Source organism: Notolepis coatsorum, assembly GCF_963971535.1.
Source record: "Notolepis coatsorum genome assembly, chromosome: 10".
In the NCBI taxonomy this organism is placed as follows: domain Eukaryota; kingdom Metazoa; phylum Chordata; class Actinopteri; order Aulopiformes; family Paralepididae; genus Notolepis; species Notolepis coatsorum.
Window position 1 is genome coordinate 93,927,072 of NC_140174.1, and position 20,266 is coordinate 93,947,337.

Below are 20,266 nucleotides of genomic sequence, written 5' to 3' on the forward strand. Positions count from 1 at the left end.
GTGTTCTCTGGCCGTGCACCTGTTACTAAGCACCGGGATATGTTGGGTTTCTGTGAAAATCCAAAGAGACCCTTGACGAATCAAGCACACCGTCGTGTGAGTTTTCACAGATACATTACGAAGGGCGATAGGGTCCAGCTAGTCGAATAGGAGTTTATCTCTGGAGAAATAACTCCTAAAAAAAAGGTACCAGGCAATAACAGCAACTTTTCCCCCCATATCCTCACACTCAGTTTTATGAACACTGTCGTATATCGAATGTCAGGGGTTCTCTCATACATTTTTACACTTATCCCCCATTTGCACAGTGGCTGGGAGCCAGTGGCAGATGTCTTTGGTGTCGGACGCCTTCTCCAGCCCCCTTCCCCCCACCCTGCTTGCACAGTTGAGCCCTCTGCAAAATCTGCGTTCATATTTGAAGGGGTTTTTCCTCATAACAAATCCCAATTACATCCTACCAGATGGCATTTCTCCCAGTGCTTGTTCGCCTACGTTCAGACCCGCATGGGGGACAGGACAGTTTTGAGGAGGACCGACTTACATTTCAGCATTTTGACAGCGACTTTGGTCGAGCGGTTTGGCTTCTCCTTGTCCAGGCCCAGCGCCTCTCCCATCACCACCTGCCCGAAGCAGCCTTCTCCCAAAGGCTTCCCCAGGACCAGCCTGGGTGGGTGGGTGGGGGGCGAGGAGGAGGGAGGGAGGGAGGAAGAACAACGATGAGAAACGGGTCACCTGTTAACTAGGGATGCACCGATCCGACTTTTTCAGTCCCGATACCGATACGTGGGCTTTGGGTATCGGTCGATACTGAATACCGATCCGATACTCATTGTTCAATTAATAAACTGTATGCCTCACTGTGTGGAAGAGACTGGGATCATTCTTTTGTGCAAGGCAGGCTTGACTTAAAACATTACTTTCCTAACTTAGTGAAACAAAATGTAACAAATTGACACATAGATATAAATGTACTGAATTGTTATTTATTATGGAAAAATAAGAATAAAAAAAAAATGTATTATAAATAAAATTGTCTCCGATACCCAGATCTAGCTATTTTAGTCATATCGGGGCCGATATCCCATATCAATCATCCCTACTGTTAACTCAACAAAGCTATGTGTCTACATGGAGTTATGGCCGTCCTTTTGGCAGGCCGGGTGTCTCTCCTTACCTCTCCCGGGAGAGCTCCCAGCGGGGGTCCTGGGGCAGCTCGTACTCCGACACCCCGGACAGCATGGGGGAGCCGCTGGAGGAGAGGCGGCAGGGGCGAACCAGCATCACCCCGGAGTGGATGGAAGAGCTGGAGTCGACGGACACCTGGAGTAGAGAAGCCTGACGTTACTTCCTCTCGTAGTGGAGACAGCACAATGTGAAGCTCAAGATCTTAGAAAAGTAACCGAAAAGAACTAAAAAAACAAATGAATAAATAACGGTATCGGTATAGGGAGGTGTAGTGGTTACGTCATTGCCGTTTTTCGTGTTCCACCCTCTGTCCAACGCAATGTATTTCCCCATTGCCCATTTCTAAATCGTCTCGTTTAAAACAAATAAAGCATTAACATTTGCATGGTGTACCTTTCTGTGCTTATTCATCCACAATCTATAGCTCAACATGAAAATATTCGCAATTAATCATAAAAAGAAAATCGCCAAATTTTATTTCAACCAGAAATGCTTAAACAATAATGTTAGTGTTAGAACGGAACTCATTTTGTGCAAAAATGGAAAGCGTTTCAATTTCCATGCGGCAGAATTGTTACAATAGCCGATAATCCATTTTCCCAATGATAAATCCCTATACGGGTGGAACAACCAGTGACGTCAGACTACACCTCCCTATTGACCCTGTGAAATTGGGAATAAAAAAAAAGACACCTGTGGACTACACGCCGTTACCCACCTTCCTCGCGGGGCCTCGAGGATTCACTAGGAATCTTGGAGACTCTACGAATGAATCTTTGTTATCTTAAAACACCAGCTACAGACAGTCATACAAATTGCATGGAAATACTGCATATTAAAACAATTTCAGAAATTATTAAAAAGTAGAAATAGACTACAAAAAGGGTAGCAGGTGAAGGTATAAAGATTTTCAAACCCCCTATCTACTTTCTGTTACCTGTCTGCGCAGTGGGATGCTCTTGGCCAGCTTGTGCACGGCCAGCTGCCCGTTGAAGTCGCTCTTCTTGGACGAGTTGCGCATCTTGAAGATGGCGGCGGTGGCCACCATGACAGCGATGATGAAGAAGCCCACGCAGTAGATCACCACCTCCAGGTAGGTGTGGTTGTTTGGCGTGTAGTGGGGGACTGCTGAATGTGTGAGGAAGGCAGGATGCGATGGGGGGGGGGGGGGGGGGGAGTCGGGATAGCCGGTCAGCTACAAGGAATACCAACGTCTAACAACCATTGAGTCTTGTACAACTCTCTGACACATCAAGCGTACCTGAGCTAGAGTGCATTACATATACAACAGAGCCACGCACGCAGATGTATACACATGCATACACACACGTACATACACACGTACATACATACACACACACACAGACACACAAAAAGAGCGCTCAGCTGCTTAAAAACCAGAGCCTTTGACACGGACACACAGGGGTACAGGAGGCCTACTGTATGCACAAACTCCTATTGTGGCACTAGAATCACTTCTTTCAAGCGTAGGGTTTCACTCGACATTCTTTGCCAGTGTGAGAAGTGGTCATAGTCCCTAGAAATCGGGGAGCAGCCAAGTTCTCTGCAGAGGCACATGGTGAAAACCCGCTCAGAGAATGGCGGGGCCAAGAGAGGGAAGGACTCGTGCTCCAGCGGCTGGACCCTTCTCTGTGGATTCAGATAATCCCAGGTTCTTATAGTAAACTCCAAATATAAATTACTTCACGATGAATTCCCTGGGAAAGTAGGAATGGTTTTTACCAGTTAGTACGTTCAAGAGTTTCACGGTGTGTGCAACAGGCTCTGGTTTTCTTTAGCAAAAAGATTAATTCTTTGCACACACACACACAAAACAACGCTTTGTATTGCAAGAGCGCCGCACACGGCCTCCTGCGTTTCATCCAACACACTCATTCGCACAATACTATCTGCATGGGGGCCTATGGTAGCGAGACATGCGACACAACAGTACAATTCAACAGTTTGACTTCTTATCTAGAATACATTATGTCCCCATTCTGATTCTGTGTGTTGGTTATTAAAACTAAAACGTATATATATATATATGGTGAAAATACAACTGAGACTTTTGACGTAAACTCAAATTTAGATCAGTGAAATGCAGTTCTTTTTTCTCCTCCCCTTGAGCGAAAACACCAACATTTATTCACATTTAGGGATGTAACGGATCACAAAGGTCAGGTTTCGGTGCAACGTCTTGTGTTCGAGGACACGGTTCGGTACATAGTCAGAATGCAGCGGGGGGGGGGGGGGGGGGGGGGGGGGGAGAGCCACAAGACACTCTAAATTTGTTTCGGGTTCAAACATAAGACCATCAGTTTTATGTTTACCCTTAACCTACTGACGACATGGCTATTAGCCAATACAAACACTTGGACAATTCAAACACTACTTTCACTAAGAATTCCAGTACTGTAATGTCGGGAGTTAATGACAGCCTCTAGCAGACATGCAAGAATTCAGAGAACCATAGTTGCATTCTTAAATTGTTGACATTTGATGTATTGCCAAATGCGTCTGGGTAATAACACTGCTCAATGTAATCACACTGCTCAATGTTATAGCACTGCTCAATGTAACCACACTGCTTTGACCTGAGGAACGCTGTTTAACCTGACAAATGCCGTTTGACCTTGGGAACGCTGTTTGACCTGAGGAACGCTGTTTGACCTGAGGAACGCTGTTTGACCTGAGGAACGCCGTTTGACCCGACAAATGCCGCTTGACCTGCAGAACGCTGTTTTTGCTTCCTTGCAGTCTCAGCCTGCAGTTTAAAATTAAATATTTAATTGGACTTTAATTTCTAAATTACAAAAAAGGCACAAATTTGCTCTACAAGCACACAGCGTTGACACACCAATATACAGGTTGCTTTGTTGCCTTCAGTAACATGACATAACATGAGTAGCCAGAATACCATCTCATATCACTACATACTTAAATACACTATGAGTAGCCAGTATAGTATACCATCTCATATCACTACATACTATAACAGACATGCTATGAGTAGCCAGTATACCATCTTATATCGCTACATACTTTGCCAAGTACTCATTTCACCTGTGTCCTGGGGGGGGGGTCGCACCGAAAGTGTTTTTTTGTGTGTACCGTTACACCCTTGACCAACCAGCAACACAAGTGAGCTGCACTTGTGTGTGTTTGCGTGTGTGTGTGTGTGTGAAGAGGCTGACTGACAAGCAGCTTTGATAATTGGACAAATGCTCATTCCAGCCCAGAGGAATGAGACACACCACCAAACAGTGGGCCAATTATCAAAGCGAGGCGCTGCACTCACAGCAGGAAATGACATCAGGGATACATTTCATTTCGCAGCGCTTGTCAAGGAGCATCAGCTTTAAAACGAGTCAAATGTAAACACCAATTAAAAGAGCAGAATGGGAGACAACAGTTTGGAGAGAAATACCGCCAGAGGTGCCAAACAACCGCTCTCTGGACGTGAACCTCGAGCGCTACTACTACTACCGTGCGTAGCCTACACTGTTTGGAATGTCTGTAACTGTAGCCTTCGTTAGGGAAGCACTGGGTGAGGGGCTGATGGCAGACTGGGATGGGTATGGGATACATACCCCCGTCGTTTTAATCCGATACCAAGAGAGTAGTATGTGGAACGTGTCAGAAATCGAAGCAAAATGACTGGAAATTAAAATGGATTCCATCTCAATCATTTTGGTCCAATAACCCAAACTAATGGTGTAGGTCTACAGGTGCAAAGGTAATGCATGGGAGCAGGACTAGGTGAGGGTGTGTGGTTATCGGATCATCCCTAATTCTTACTGTAGACTTAAAAGGGGCATTTCGCCCCCAATAAAACAATGCATATTTATTTTGCACATAATCTCACACAAAAAGAAATAAAAAATGTTTTGCACACATTGATTTAGCTTGACAGTTTATTGAGTGTAAATTAATTTCAACATGGCCACCAGTGATCTGGGACATTGAATCCTTGTGTTGTGTTAATTACAGCTCAATGAAATTATAGGGTAGCAGTCCCTATAAGACAAGGACTTTTTTCATCTACATAATTTCATTGAGCTGTAATTAACACGACACAAGGATACAATGTCCCCGATTACATCGCTGGTGGCCATATTCAAACTAATTTACTCTCAATAACCGTCGAAGTAAATCAATGTGTTTTTGGACTCGTGTGGGAGATTATGTGGAAAATAGATCAGCATTGTCTTCTGGCGAAGTGCCCCTGTAATAGGGCTAACTGTACGGGTTGTTTGGCATCCTGTGAATGTATTTCCCTCAGAGCAGAACATGGCCCCCACTCTCCCATCCAGAGAGGTCAGATGGAGCAGCGGCCATGTTCAGGGACAGAGAGAGGGGAGGGGGGGGAGAGAGATTTAGTAACGTAACCTGCTCTGGCTTCCTCTCTCACATCATTATTCACAGAAGTAGAGTCAAAGGACCCCATTCTGACTGATGTGGAGTTTTTTTTTTGGAGAGCCAGGCTGGAGAGGAAGGGAGGGGAAAGGGTAGAATAAGGAGAGGAAGAAGAACCATCAGGAGAGAGAGAGAGAGACAGAACCACTGATACCTTCAAAAACGCTCAACCATGCAGAATGATGAGAGAACCCGATAGAATTGCCCGCCAAGCAGGTATACTCCCCAGCGTCATCATAAGACACATTCCTCAGTTGGAGGACTTCCATTTCCTTGTCCGTAGTGTTAAGGCCAGCGGTCTAGAAAATGACAACAAGGTAACCCGGACAAGAAGCCCAAGACGGGGAAAAACAAAAAGGTGAGCCACGAGTTAATAAAAAAAAAGAGATTCTGAAAGAGAAAGACCCCTGGAGCAGAGGGTACGGGACCGAGGACTGCCCCCCCCCCCCCGCCCCCCCCCGGAAAGTATCACCCAGAGCCCCATTCCAGAGGACACACCGTCGTGGAGAGAGAAGCCCTCTCCAGTCTCTGTTAGTCAGGGTGCGGGCCGTGCCGCTCGGCCCGCCGATGCCCCCCCATCACCGGACGTCACATATACCTCCGTCTCATCTCTACATGCAAGAGATGGACAGCATGGAAAACTCCACAGCAGAACAGGGCGCACTCACACTGTCAAGGTCACACACACACACACACACACCCTAACCATGAGACAAACAAAAAGAGATCAGAGAAAAACAAGACAGGCAGAGTAAGACAAGTGGAAAACTATGTGTGTGTGTTCGTGTGTGGGGGAGACAACGACACAAAGACAGCTGAGAGAGAGAGAGAGAGAGAGAGAGAGAGAGAGAGAGAGAGAGAGAGAGAGAGAGAGAGAGAGAGAGAGAGAGTCTGAGACGTGAGCAGAGGACTTTGAAGGGTAAGGGAGCGAGAGTAATAGAGGCGGAGGATGGTAAAGAGAGGCCCTTATTAGGAGGGCAGGCAGGACGCGAGGAGCAGGCATGGGGGCAAGAATGAGAACAGGAGTAGTCCAACATAAGCCCTGACTGAGACTGAACACTTTCAACTGTTCTGCTGGGAATTTTCCATAGCGTCATTTACAGTCAAGAGCACTGAGGCAGGATAGAGGGAGGGAGGGAGGGAGGGAGGGAGGGGAGAGATGGCAGGAGGAGAGGAAGGAGGTTGAGGCTGTCTCTAGTATATATGGCCCTAACTCTCCAGGCGGTCCTAGCAGCACCTTCCTCTGTGTGCGTCTACGTGCGGTCCTGTGCCGAGGGGTGGTTACCTTGGGGCTCGTGTCTGGTGACAGTCAGCCAGGCCGACTGATTGGCCTCTCCTATATAATTGGACACTTTACATATATATTCCCCGCTCTCCTCCTCAGTCACATTGTAGAGGGTCAGAACCTGAGTGTCCGAGCTATTGACCCCAGAATGCTGCAAATAAAAACATGGGTCACGTGCAGCTCAGGTTAACATTTCATTCAACAGGGCATTGACCTATCTCGAGCTCCGCCCCCCTTCTTTTCCTCGATCCTCCACACAATCGCGACCGTTGCTTTCCTCGGGACGCCGGCGACGAGGTGTGCGGAAGCGACGGTTGTGATCGGAGGATCAAGAAAAGAGGGCGGGGTTGGAGATAGGTCAATAAAAAATTGAAAACAGATACAAATTATGAAAAATAATTACTTTTCTCTGTTAGACAAGATTACAGTGTAGATTAAAGTGTAGGCATTTTGCATGGATGATGCTCTTCCCTCTCAAGAGGAAACGCCTGCTCGTATACAGAAGTAAAATCCTTAAATATAGTTTGTTTACGTCGTTCTTTTAAAAAGGCAGACAATCTTATATAAGGGCAGTATAATAACACAAAATTAAAAGGATGGCTAAAGATAATAACATAACAATCAAGAACTAGGCTTGTGAGGGAAACACAATCTCGTTGAATTCCAACATTATAGGTGGGCTGCGTTTCCATTTTTAGCATTGCCAAGTGTTTTTTCTCTCTCCCTCTCTCTGAGAGGGTTCCCACAGACATTGCAACATTTAATTCAAGAACTTTCAAGTACTTTTCCCAGCACTATTTCTCATTTTAAAAGGGCATTTAAAAGGATACAATTAACTTTTATAGAATAAAAATCTGATCCCATATTTATGGGTTAAAACCATTTCCGACAATTAGTTACACTTTAAATTAAAAAATATTAATTTCTTGATTCAGATATTTTTTCTCATGGATGACCAAAACTTTCAATGCAAACGGTTGATTTGAATTTCAAGGACTTTTTAAGCACCTTGTTAAGAAATGGGCTGTTTTCAAAGAATTCCAGGCCTTGACTTTTTTTTGTCAAGCACTTCAAGGACCTTGTGCGCACCCTGCTAACTAAACACATGCACAGTGGGCGGAAGCTCCTACCTTGAGGACGCGGACGTACGGCAAGCCGTCGGGGCCAACGCGGCTGCCGTTGACCTCGATGTGCTTCAGCCACTGGATGTGAGGCTGGGGGTCGCTGAACACCTTGCACTCGAACGCCACGTCGCTGCCCACCACCGCTGTGCGATTGGCTGGCAGGCCGGCTTGGAGGATGGGCCTGTGTGGAGAGCGCTCTGTGACGCGACAGACGGGATCAAGCGTTAAGTTAGGAGTCTGGAGGTACTGTGTGAAAAAACTGTGACATATTTATTGTAACATAATATAACCGATAGGGTATACAGACCATCATCTGCACCTTTGTTTAATTACACTAGTTTATTTTTCTCATATTCAGAGTTAATTATATTGGTTACACTGTTTATTTTCCCCCTCATATTCAGATAAGATTTTATTACTTATATTTATGTCTTTTCTACCATCACCCTGCCCATACCTGTACCTCCCCTCCCCCTTCCCCGCATGCTGCCATGAAGCCCGATTTTCCACAAGGGGATCAATAAAAGGAATATCTTATCTTGTAAAATAGAGAGAATAAAAACATCAGATGGAAGGTAAAGAGCGAGATAGGAATAAAAACACAGGCGAGGGTCTGGTCAGTATAATGATAATCCTAAACCGCCCGGCCGATTTGGCAACGTTTACCAGATGAAGTGCCGGCGTTAAAGCGCTCTACCTGCCAAAATGGGGGAGGCTTCAAGCCAAGTCTAGGTCACCACTTTAATTTTATCCGATACCGTATAATTTCACGAGTTACAGGCAGCAATTTTGCAGCCTGTGAATTAAACAATGGTTTCCAAACTGTACTGCCGCCTGTATAATTACTGACATTAGGCCCAAAGTGGAACGAGACGCGAGTCCGGTCCGAGAGCGATGTTGCTCCGAGGACTAAAGAGCCCCGATGACCGATAAGTCCCCAAAGTAAACTAATGAGCAAAGCATCTGGCAGAGAAACACACGCCGGGGCGCCGTTTCTGAACCAGACGTCGGAGTGGGACACTGCACGCACACACACACACACAATGATGCATTCCCTTACTAAAGAGATCTCACTGCCGATCGGGGTCTGGCACTCAAGTAAAACCATGCCAAGCCCGGGGGACAGCAATGTCTGAGGAAGTGAGGCTGTGATTTATAGAGGCAACAGTGAGAGGGGGGAGTCGTAGGGAGGGGGCGAGGGGGGGCAGGGCCTACAGGGAGGCATCACTTCGCTCCCCTGACATAGCTTCATCATTCAGCCCTCAAGTAAACAAGCTTCATCTATCAAGCGGCTGACACGACATTCCAGGTCAACCCGGATACACTGCTCGTGTTCCCAGCGGCGCTCCGAGGGGAAGAGGCGAACGTCGGGGTGAAATACAGTCCGGTCCCGCTAGTGTGAAACATTAGTGATATTGAACCTGCGTGACAACTGGGCTTTACAGGAATGTCCCTGGCGGGTGATTAAAAACCGCTACGTGGACCCGCGGACCGCGCGTCCCTCTGTGAGGCTCAATACCCACCTGTGAACCTATAGGTTCGTCAAGGCGTTGCGTTTTCTCTCATAGGATCTATATCATTCTGTGCGCGTGTGTAATTGTATACGTCTCTGTACAACATCTTGCGGCACATCTGCTGTGTTGATGGGAGAGTTTAACCCTTCCACTGCCACACTACCAAAGGGTTAACCTTTTCACTGCGACAATACAGACGGTTAACCCTTTCACTACCACACTACCAAAGGGTTAACCCTTTCACTGCCACACTACAGAAGGTTAACCCTTTCACTACCACACTACAGACGGAACCGACTGTAGTGTGGTAGTGAAAGGGTTAAATAGGATTCAGGCCGGCTCACTGTGTACACAACAGTTCATGTCTACATCCAGACTCCTCAAGGTATTATAGGGATCCTGTGCTCTTATCCTATTGCAGGGTAACTGCAGGTTTCAACAAGTTACATTTAAGACCCTTTTAATACCACTTAAAAGCAAGAATGTATATTAATTTCAAGACCGTACTAGCAAAGAGTTTATAAAATAACCACATAGTGACACTGAACTGGCGGCTGCATTGGCCAATTTAAAATTCTCACACGCTCCATACCAGCTCTCACCAGACGCACAAAGCCCCCGGTAGCACCGCAAAAAAAACAAAGACTTGAATACAAAAACATTTCATATATTTCATATAATTTCATCTTCGACGGCCAAGTTTGAATAACTGTGCGAATTAAATTGTAAGACTTTTTTAATAGCTTTTAAGGTCTTAAATTAAGAATTATGAATTTAAGACTTTTTAAGACTTTAATACCCCACAGATATTAAACATTAACATAGATTATTAACGGTATTGGACATTTTACTACACATAAGTTCTTATTTATGTTCGCACCTTCCCAACTAACTATGGCATTTCTTCCAACCCCCATCCCCCCCACCATTAACCTCCATGCCAAGGTGCCGCTGTCTCTACAAGCACCCAGGGGAACTCACCCACTACATCCAGCTGGTACGTGTGGTTGATGCTGCCGTACTGGTTCTCCACCACACAGGTGTAGTTGCCCTTGTCAGACGGCACCACAGACTCCATGATGATGGTCCACATGTGGTCGCGGACCTGGAGGTGAAGACAAGAGGACAACGGTCACGTTGGCTGGACGTCAGTGTTGTAATCGAGTCACTAAATCTCGAGTCCGAGTCGAGTCTCGAGTCCCCAGTGTTCGAGTCCGAGTCCAAGTCACCAAAGAAGGGCCCAAGTCGAGTCCACGTTACCCTAGTCCGAGTCCACTCCACTCTGGCAGTGAAAGAGCTGACATAAATAAAAAAAGGTCTACACATTATTAAACATAAATGACAGTGGTCACCATTTCAAAAGGGAGTTTATTTACTTTGTGACACAATAGCCAAACAAATGCAATAGCCATCAATATCTTAAGCCAAATGATTGCCGTGTATGCCGTGACAAATAAAACTCTTGTATCTTGTATTAGGGCCTATTACAAAAGAATAAATAAAAAAAACTGTATTTATCAATTAACAAGTCCGAGTCTGCACCTTCCGAGTCCGAATGCAGTCAGTGCTCTAGTCAAGACTGATTTTCAGGCCTCGTGACTCGACTTGAACACTGATGACTTGGACTTGAGTACTACAACACTGCTGGACGTAGAGCCGTGTCCAACGATGGAGCGTGACAAGCCGCTGCTTGTGAGGAGGTGTGATGTTCTTATGAGCTGTGTGATGTATGACTATCTAGATTCTACGTGTTGGAACATAATCTCTTTCCAAATTCAGGTCACACCGAACTTCTAAATACAGGTCCGTTTTTAAGATTAGATAAAAATCATTTGGGGCGTCATAGTAGCATGGTGGAGGGGGGAGGGGAGGTACAGGTATGGGCAGGGTAATAGTAGAAAGACATAGGCAGCAAGATTTGATCTGAATATAAAAATATGAGAAAAAAATTAACAGTGTACAAAACAATATAATTAACTCGAAGTCTAAGAAACTTAAAAGGTTTTACAAAAGATAATAAAGTAAGCAATTCAAAATACACAAATAGCGTCATGTGCCCTGTCATAAATCAGTAGGGAAGTATACCGTCCTGTGCCTAGTCTTAAATCAGTAAACACAGTAGGGAAGTATACCGTCATGTGCCCCGTCTTAAATCAGTAAACACAGTAGGGAAGTATACCGTCATGTGCCCCGTCTTAAATCAGTAAACACAGTAGGGAAGTATACCGTCCTGTGCCCCGTCTTAAATCAGTAAACACAGTAGGGAAGTATACTGTCATGTGCCTAGTCTTAAATCAGTAAACACAATAGGGAAGTATACCGTCATGTGCCTAGTCTTGAATCAGTAAACACAATAGGGAAGTATACCGTCATGTGCCTAGTCTTAAATCAGTAAACACAATAGGGAAGTATACTGTCATGTGCCCCGTCTTAAATCAGTAAACTCAGTCGGGAAGTGGTCCTGGCATCAGAGGTGGAGCAATATTTAAATTCTTGGAAGATTGGATCCTCGAGAGAACATGCTTCGGGGCTTATTTCCCTCCTACTTCCATGTGTTCCAAGTAATTACAGCACTTTGTCATTGAGGCTTACCGTATTACATTTTTGGCCAATATGTACTGTACAAATCACTAACAAGTTCAATGATGTGTGATGTAATATAGATCACAAGGCTACACACAGACACACACAATTTACAGCAAACTGCTGATAATCTGATAATCACAACGTCGATCAGCAAAAGAAGTTACACGTTTCCCTTCTCCGTGTTATAAATGTGTTATTATCAACACAAAGCTCCAGACAGGCTGGTTTTATGTCCTACCAGACGAAATACCAAGGAGGGTAAGAAGGTGCAGTACATGTCTGTGTCCCAACACGTCTTATTAGCAGCCAACTGATGTCTCCGGTAAAGTCTGGCTCTCTCTTTTCCAAGACAAGTTATAATTCTTCAGCCATAAATCTGCCAAGACCGGCAGTGCGCTATTAAAGCAACAAACCTCTAAGGCAATGGCAACATCAAACATGCATATATACACAGACCTACCGTAAGGTTTCCCTCATTTAGATACAATGTGATGGGGGAGTCCAGCTGCCTGCTGCCAGATGTGTTGCGCTTGGCCTAATGCATGTGGTCTGCATTAGGCCCCCCCCCCCCCCCCCCCTTCCATCTACACTATGAACAATAAAGGCGAGAGGCCTGGTCTGCCTGCCCCCCCCCCCCCCCCCCAGCTCCATCTAGACTATATGAACAATATAGACTAGAGCCCCCCCCCCCTCCCCATCTAGACTATATGAACAATATAGGCTAGAGCCCCCCCCCCCCATCTAGACTATATGAACAATATAGGCTAGAGCCCCCCCATCTAGACTATATGAACAATATAGGCTAGAGCCCCCCCACCACATCTCCATCTAGACTATATGAACAATATAGGCTTGAGCCCCCCCATCTCCATCTAGACAATAAGAATAAGAGGCTTGAGCCCCCCCCTCCATCTAGACTATATGAAGGCCTCCTCATAAAGCAAGAGTGTGGGAGGGATGAGAGACGTCCCCAGTTGCCGATGTAGACCTTTGCACCTTGACTGGAACAACAGCAGCCAGATGGTGAAGTGTGCTGCTCGTGTTGGGGTGGAGTGGGAGGGGGGCAGGCAGCTGAGAGGAAACTCCTAAATGTGACCCAGCTGGGGGGAAAGGGGGGGGGCACAAGGCTGGACTAGCCTACACCTTGATGAGAGCAGCAGATGCAGGGGAAGGAGGCTGGGCTGAATTGGGAGGGGGTTGTGTCTCTGAACATTTACACACACCAGACACCTGTGAGATTGTCACTAGGGAAAATACATGCCATCCATAGACAGATAAAGCACTTATATATATATATATATATATATATATATATATATATATATATATATATATATATATATTATAAAAAAAAAAAAAGAAAGAAGAACCACCAGGTAAACAACGGCTTAGCAAGTCAGGCATTTCTTCAAATAATCGGAAATAATGACGTGATTTTACTGATGTAGGCAGTCCAATGAAAAGCTACATTTTCTAGCATGTTTGCATGAAATTCTGCACTATAAAATAGGCTAAACAAGCAGGTGCACATTTGTGAAAATAGTACACGTTTTTGTCTACCAAATTCCATGACAAATAACACAAATTCCTTTACCTATATTTGTCAATATATATGTTACAAAATATACATTTGACTGTAGGATAGTTGACTTGAATGTCCCAGGCCTTTACTTTGGTCAGATAAAACATTAAGTATAAGTAATTATATAATGTGATTTGGGTTACTATTCCTTCAAAAGATAATGAGATCTACCAACAGCCAAGCTTGACATGTATCATTTGACAGGAAAAAAAAACAAGACTACCAACAAGCTACATCAGGTAGATCTGCAGGTTTCAACAAGTTACATTTAAGACCTTTTTAAATACCATGTAGAGCTACATTTAATACCAATTTCACATACCATACTACCAAAAACAAAACTAATTGAACTGAACAAGACTGAACTGGCAGCTGCACTTGCGCGCCAATTTTAATTTGTGTGCGCTCCATACTAGCTCTCACCAGATGCACCAAGCTCCTGGTAGCCTCGCAAAAAAACTACTTAAATACAAAAACGTTTCCCGGCAGCCAAAAATGTAATACCTGTTCAAATTAAATGTAAGCCCTTTTAATACCATGCAGATACCCTGTACATCCACAGGTCAAAGTAAGCCCAACTAATAGCCACATACTAATGGGCTCTACAGTGCGACCATATTGCTCGCATATGCCCCTAAAAATATGTGTGTGTGCGAACCTGAAAAATCAATTACTCGCACGGCGTGCGACTGCAGATTACAGCCTCATTCGTTCTTTTTTTTCTCCCCTGCGAGAATCGTTAAAAAACTACAAGTCCCACAGTTCACAGCCGCATAAACGTTCCAATCACAGTAGAGTTTCCTGTGGTCACGCGACTGGAAACTGAAAGTAATGATCAGCGTCTGTCTGAGTCAGACAATACAGCCATGTCGAAGCCCATTCATTTTTATTTTGCGCGAAAGATACCGGAGAATGAGAAGTCAGGCGAGGCAGCTCATGTTACAGAGGTGATAGTTAACGTTAACCAAGATACTGACACTAGCCAGCATGCTAGCAAAGTTGGCCAAGCTAGCTACACCCACTACTACCCCCACTGTAGCACCCAATGTACCCACTGTAGCTAGCGAAGCTACACCCACTGGAGCCGGAGGGAAGACATACAAATTTAACGTGAATTGGCTAAACATTTTCCCATGGCTAGAGTTCGAAAACAATGTCATGTTTTGTAAATATTGCAAAGTAGGATCGATGCATTGCGATGCATTGTTACACCCCTACACCAAAGTAACTGGCCCACTGTGTATGTGTGTACAGCTAACTTGGCTAGCGTTATCAACCGCAGAGGTGGGCAATAGGGTCCAGCTGCAGCGCCGGACGGCCAGAGTGCAAGCGGTGTGACTGGATTGGCAGAATCTACTGTCAATCAATGGTCTACCTGACACGCAAACTCATAAACAATGTTTCTGTACTGGAGGTGTACAGTATTTCAATAGGCAACCCTGAAAGGATTATTTTTCTAGAAGAGCAACACTAGCTCCCCCCTCTACTGATGGCCCTGGTGGTAATGCCAGTGTCTCCTTTTTGTTCAATGTCACTGCCTTTCTTATTAGGCCTAGTTGTTGGCTACAACTTTGCCACAGTAGGCATTAATCACTTAATTAATAGTTCAATGTCTGTGTCCCATTCCCGTTTGCACACGCAGATGATACACACACGCACACAGTGGGCCAGTGACTTTGGTGGTATGTGCTATGTGCTATGTGCTATTGCACAGATCATATACAACAAGAGGTGCAAATCCAGAGCCTGCAGGATAATGAAAGACCCCCACCACCCCAATAACAGCCTGTTCCAGCTGCTGAGGTCAGGCAGACGCCTGCGAACCCCAGCTACTAGGACGGAGAGGCTTAGGCTAAGCTTCTTCCCCCAGGCCATCAGAGCCTTGAACAATGAACATTGAGAGACACAGAAACTGAACTATCCACACACAAGCACATACACGACACGCACGCTGAGCACGCTCACACACTAGCAGCCACTTTAACACTCATGCCGCACATACGCACACTTATGGCCAGAGGAAAGGCCACTTTAAATTAGTATAACATCAGGAACAGTGTATTGCACTACTAAAGCTACCTAGCATGTCCTATATGCTCTGTAAATACTATGTACAGATACCGAGATGGCACACCATGTACCTGTTTATTGCACTGTTGTTTTTACTGGATTCTATTAATATGTTGTACCACTGTATTTTTTATTGGATTCTATTATATGTTGTACCACTGTATTGCACATCGTCGCGGGCAAGACCAGCCGCATTTCATTGTATACCTGTATGCCGTGACAATTAAAACTCTTGACTTGACTTGACTTGACTTGATGTGTGTCCCGTTCCCGTTTGCACATGCACGCACAGTACAAATATATTTATTTAAAAAAATAATAATAAACTCTGTTACTTGAAATATTTTCACTGTGCTCCTAAATATTTTTGGGTGCTCCTAAATTTCTTTGTGTGCTCCTAAATTTTTTCATTTAGGAGCACCTGTGCCCCTAGTGAAAAAGGTTAGCGTAGAGCTATTCACCTGTAGCATGTAGTTATCACACTAAATATTCAGTCACATTTCTCAATGTTTTTTCTGTCATTGCCGTCTTGTCATTTAGGGGCAACCATAATTGTGACATTAGAGAGAAATTAAGTAATACGTTTATTGTCTGAAGATGATGTTTTTTCCCCAGTTTAGTCTCTAAGCCAGATCTACGACATCTCTCCCGCATAGTAGCTCCACTGTATGGAATAATTCTGACGTTGTCACGCTACACTAACAGAAAACATTAAAACAGGGACAATAATAATAATAATAATAAGATAATATATTCCTTGATTGATCCCCTTGGGAAATGCGGGATAATAATAATAATAATAATAATAATAATAATAATAATAATAATAATAATAATAATAATAATAATAATAATAATAATAATAATAATGGTCCTGAAAGAGGGGTATATTGGTTTACTGGAGCAAATTAGTTTGAGAGGGTTAAACCTTCAAAAAGAGAAGGGGATGAGATAAGCTTACTTCATAATTGAAGAATTTATTGTTGGCTACGATAAACCAACCAAAAACAAATCAAAAGGATCAATGACAACAAAGCTCTGTTTTGATTAGGTGAAAAGAGCCAATTGGTTACGCTCAACCGCATGGAATACAGATGCTATTTTCAGGATGAGGGAAAAGGGAAGGTAAACTAACCCTGGTCCACACTTTATTTATCCAGTCTCACTTCCTGCAAGACACGAGCTCCTCGGCTCAGAACACGAGGCCGAGGGGGAGACTTCGCTCTGCTTCTCCACACTCATAGTCAACCATCGGATAGGAGTGCGACACCGATACAAGTGGAGCCGCGAAAAAACGTAAACAAAGTAATCCGTCACATAATGTATATCGATAGAGGAGTCCACTATCGTTGCTATAGAAATTCCATCAGTGAAAAGAAGCTGGAATGATGCACAGAATGAGGACAGCCAACAGAACCCCCCCCCCCCCCCTAACGGATGGCTAGGATTGCCCACCTGGAGGTTTTGTTATTGTGGCACAGCCATCTCTTTGTAGCGTAGGGTTTCACCTCACATTGTTCCCCAGGTCAGGTGTGAAACCTTCCCCTGCTTCCCACTCACGATAAGCCTTCCTCACTCGAGGGGTGGGGGGCGGGGTGTGTGTGGGGGGGCAGGTGATCCAACGGTAGTGATGATCACAGACACATCTGCACTCGACTGGACCCCCCCCCCCCCCCCCCCCCCCCGAGCGGTGTGTCAGATTGGACGAGTGGAGAGGGGAGTTAATGGTGGCAATAATATCTTAAAGGTGCTAGTAATCATTTAAAAAAAATTAAGAATACATCCAGAGATGTGCGTAATAAAAGTATTGCTCCCCACTCCCCCCTCCCCCAAAAAAACAATTGATTCATTAATGTGGTTCATTAAGGTGGTGTAGTGGTTAAACACTGTCGCCTCACAGCAAGAAGGTCCAGGGTTCGATTCCCGCTTGGGGACCAGGTTTCCATGATGCCAGGTACCCAGGTGGGGTATCTCCCAGGCCTTTCTGTGTGGAGTTTGCATGTTCTCCCCGTGCTCGCAAGGGTTTCCCCTCCCAATAAGATAAACCCAATGTAAAAACATGCACAACAACAAGATCGCTAACGCTGTGGCGTCCTTGACGAAGACGGACAGGAGCACTTGGATTGGTCCCGTGGCGCGGCTCACGTTGCGCCTGTCTGCTCCCGGCTGCCCTTGGGGGGGAAGGACGACGGGATGGCTTAATCGCAGAGACGAATCGCATACATGCATCGCATGCATGCCGATTAATGACCTCTGAGCAGGTCCTAAATTATAAATGATGTATCATTTAAATAAACGTTGCGGGTCCAAAATTACTGGCGTTTACATGTTGCGCGCAAGTATCGCCTTCCTACTTCCCATTTCCCCACGTTGAGTCTTGAGATAGGCCAGTAACACCATGAGGGAAAAACCTGGATGGCGGTGATATCATTAGGCAGGTGATCGAACGGTAGTGATGAGATCACCGACACATCTGCGCGCACCCCCCCCCCCCCCCCCCCCCCCCCCGAGCGTGCGTCAGATTGGACGAGGCGAGAGGTGTTTCATTACCTTGAAGCCTCCGATGCGCTGGTCTCTCTTGAACTCCTTGCCGTTCTTGAACCACTTGAGGGAGGGGGTGGGGCTGCCGCTGGCCTGGCACCGGAACTTCACCGTCTTGCTGGCCGGGACGGCGTGGAGCTTCTTCTCCATCTTCTCCGGCTGAGCCCACTGTGGCGCCGTCGCTGGAGAGAGAGAGAGGAGAGAGAGAGGGGGGGGGGGAGAGAGAGGAGAGGAGAGAGAGGGGAGAGAGAGAGAGGGGGGAGAGAGAGAGGAGAGGAGAGAGAGAGGGGGGGGAGAGAGAGAGGAGAGGAGAGAGGGGAGAGAGAGGAGAGAGGGGAGAGAGAGAGGAGACGGGAGGAGAGAGAGAGAGAGGGGAGGAGAGAGAGAGAGAGATAGGGGGAGAGACGTTGAAGGAACAGGAGAGCAAAAGAAAAACAACAGGGTTGTGTTTTCCAGGCAGTACACACTAGACACAAGCCAGTGATTTTTGGATTTGCATCTAAGTTTATTATATTTGTAATAGACGTGTAACTCCTAAATCATAGGGACAAGACAGAAATATATTGGTGCCGCCAGATTCAACAGCTGGCGAGATTTTGGTCGTCACACAGCAATGGTGTGATTATTACGTTAGAAAAGGGAATCGTGCCAGATTTGAGAATCATTTTTCAATATAATTCAATTCAAATTGTATTGCCTGTATTTGTGTCTTTCTACCATTACCTGCCCATACCTGTACCTCCCCTCCTCCATGCTGCTATGACGCCTGAATATCCCCAAGGCGATCAATAAAGGAATGTCTTATTCCTATGGTCTAGGACAGTCCAATCAATGAACAAGACTTTCCCAAAGCCCAGAGAACAAATACGCTCTAAGGGCTAAAGTCATGCAATGGTATTTTAAACCGTAATGGGCTTTAGATAAGACTGTAAGAGCGCGGACACAAGGTCACGAGGTCACGGTCGGCTTGCCCCGCCACGCATGGCGGCCCCCGGGTCTCCTCACGTGCCGGCAGACCATGCCCCAGTGACTCCATTGCCCCATAGACTCCCTACATAAATCACCAGACGTCCAAGGTTAACCAGGGTTGGTCGCCACAGCAACATTCCTGATGCCAGAGTAACCGGCATGTTAGTGAAAGGCCTCTAAATGACGGGGGCGATTCACATGCCGCCAAAACGGTGCACCGCAGGCCTACAGGTGAATCATGAGGCCGGCGGGTCATTTGACCGAGCGTGAGAGAGATGACTCTGGGCCTTCTGGGGGACGATCAGCTGAGCGAACGAGTCACGGAAGGACGTGAAGACGAGTCACGGAAGGACGTGAAGACGACTTACGCAGCAGTTTCTGGCTCCCGAGCAGCTTCGCCTCCTCTGATGAAGACTCATCCTCCTCATCCTCATCCTCAGCCGATGCCAGGGTATCAACTGGTGAAGAGGAGGAAACAACGTTAGTTGGTGGTGGCAATAGTATCTTAAAAAGGAGCTATAGACCATTTTTATGTAGAGTAATAATTTCTTTTAAGAAAAGAAAAGAAAAAAGAATACACCCACAGAGCTTTTAGAAAGGTGTGGAATAAAAGTATTGCCCCCCCTCCACAAAAAGATTTGGATTCATTAATTTATCATTTAAAGGGGTTATGCACTGCTATTCCTAGCACTATTTGGGCAACTTTACACACTTCCTGTGAGTCTATGTAACACATCTGTAATTTTTATTCCAAAAATAATCATTGTTTTATATTTCTAATCTTGTACTCAAAACCAGCATTTTTCAGCCTCATGAAAGCAGGCTATTATTGGCTTGGCTCCAACCATACTAGCAGAATGCTTTGAGTGACAGCCACCCACCAAATAGCTCCGCCCATCTCCCCGTCAGAGATTAGGTTTCAGGTTACATACAAATATGGTATGTCATAAATATAGAGATGTAGCAGTACTGTCTATCTATATATATGTTA

At 45.4% G+C, this 20,266-nt stretch overlaps 1 protein-coding gene across 1 annotated transcript in view; it reads right to left on the reverse strand.

Moving 5' to 3' along the window:
• The window catches only part of fgfr1a (fibroblast growth factor receptor 1a), an 80,845-nt gene that overhangs the window by 23,728 nt on the left and 36,851 nt on the right, over positions 1 to 20,266 (reverse strand). Inside the window, 10 exon segments of the mRNA XM_084322559.1 lie at positions 452 to 488; positions 490 to 500; positions 503 to 663; positions 1,175 to 1,320; positions 2,123 to 2,313; positions 6,890 to 7,040; positions 8,020 to 8,210; positions 10,509 to 10,632; positions 18,316 to 18,488; positions 19,644 to 19,733. Of these exon segments, the coding sequence (XP_084178685.1) occupies positions 452 to 488; positions 490 to 500; positions 503 to 663; positions 1,175 to 1,320; positions 2,123 to 2,313; positions 6,890 to 7,040; positions 8,020 to 8,210; positions 10,509 to 10,632; positions 18,316 to 18,488; positions 19,644 to 19,733 (1,275 nt within the window).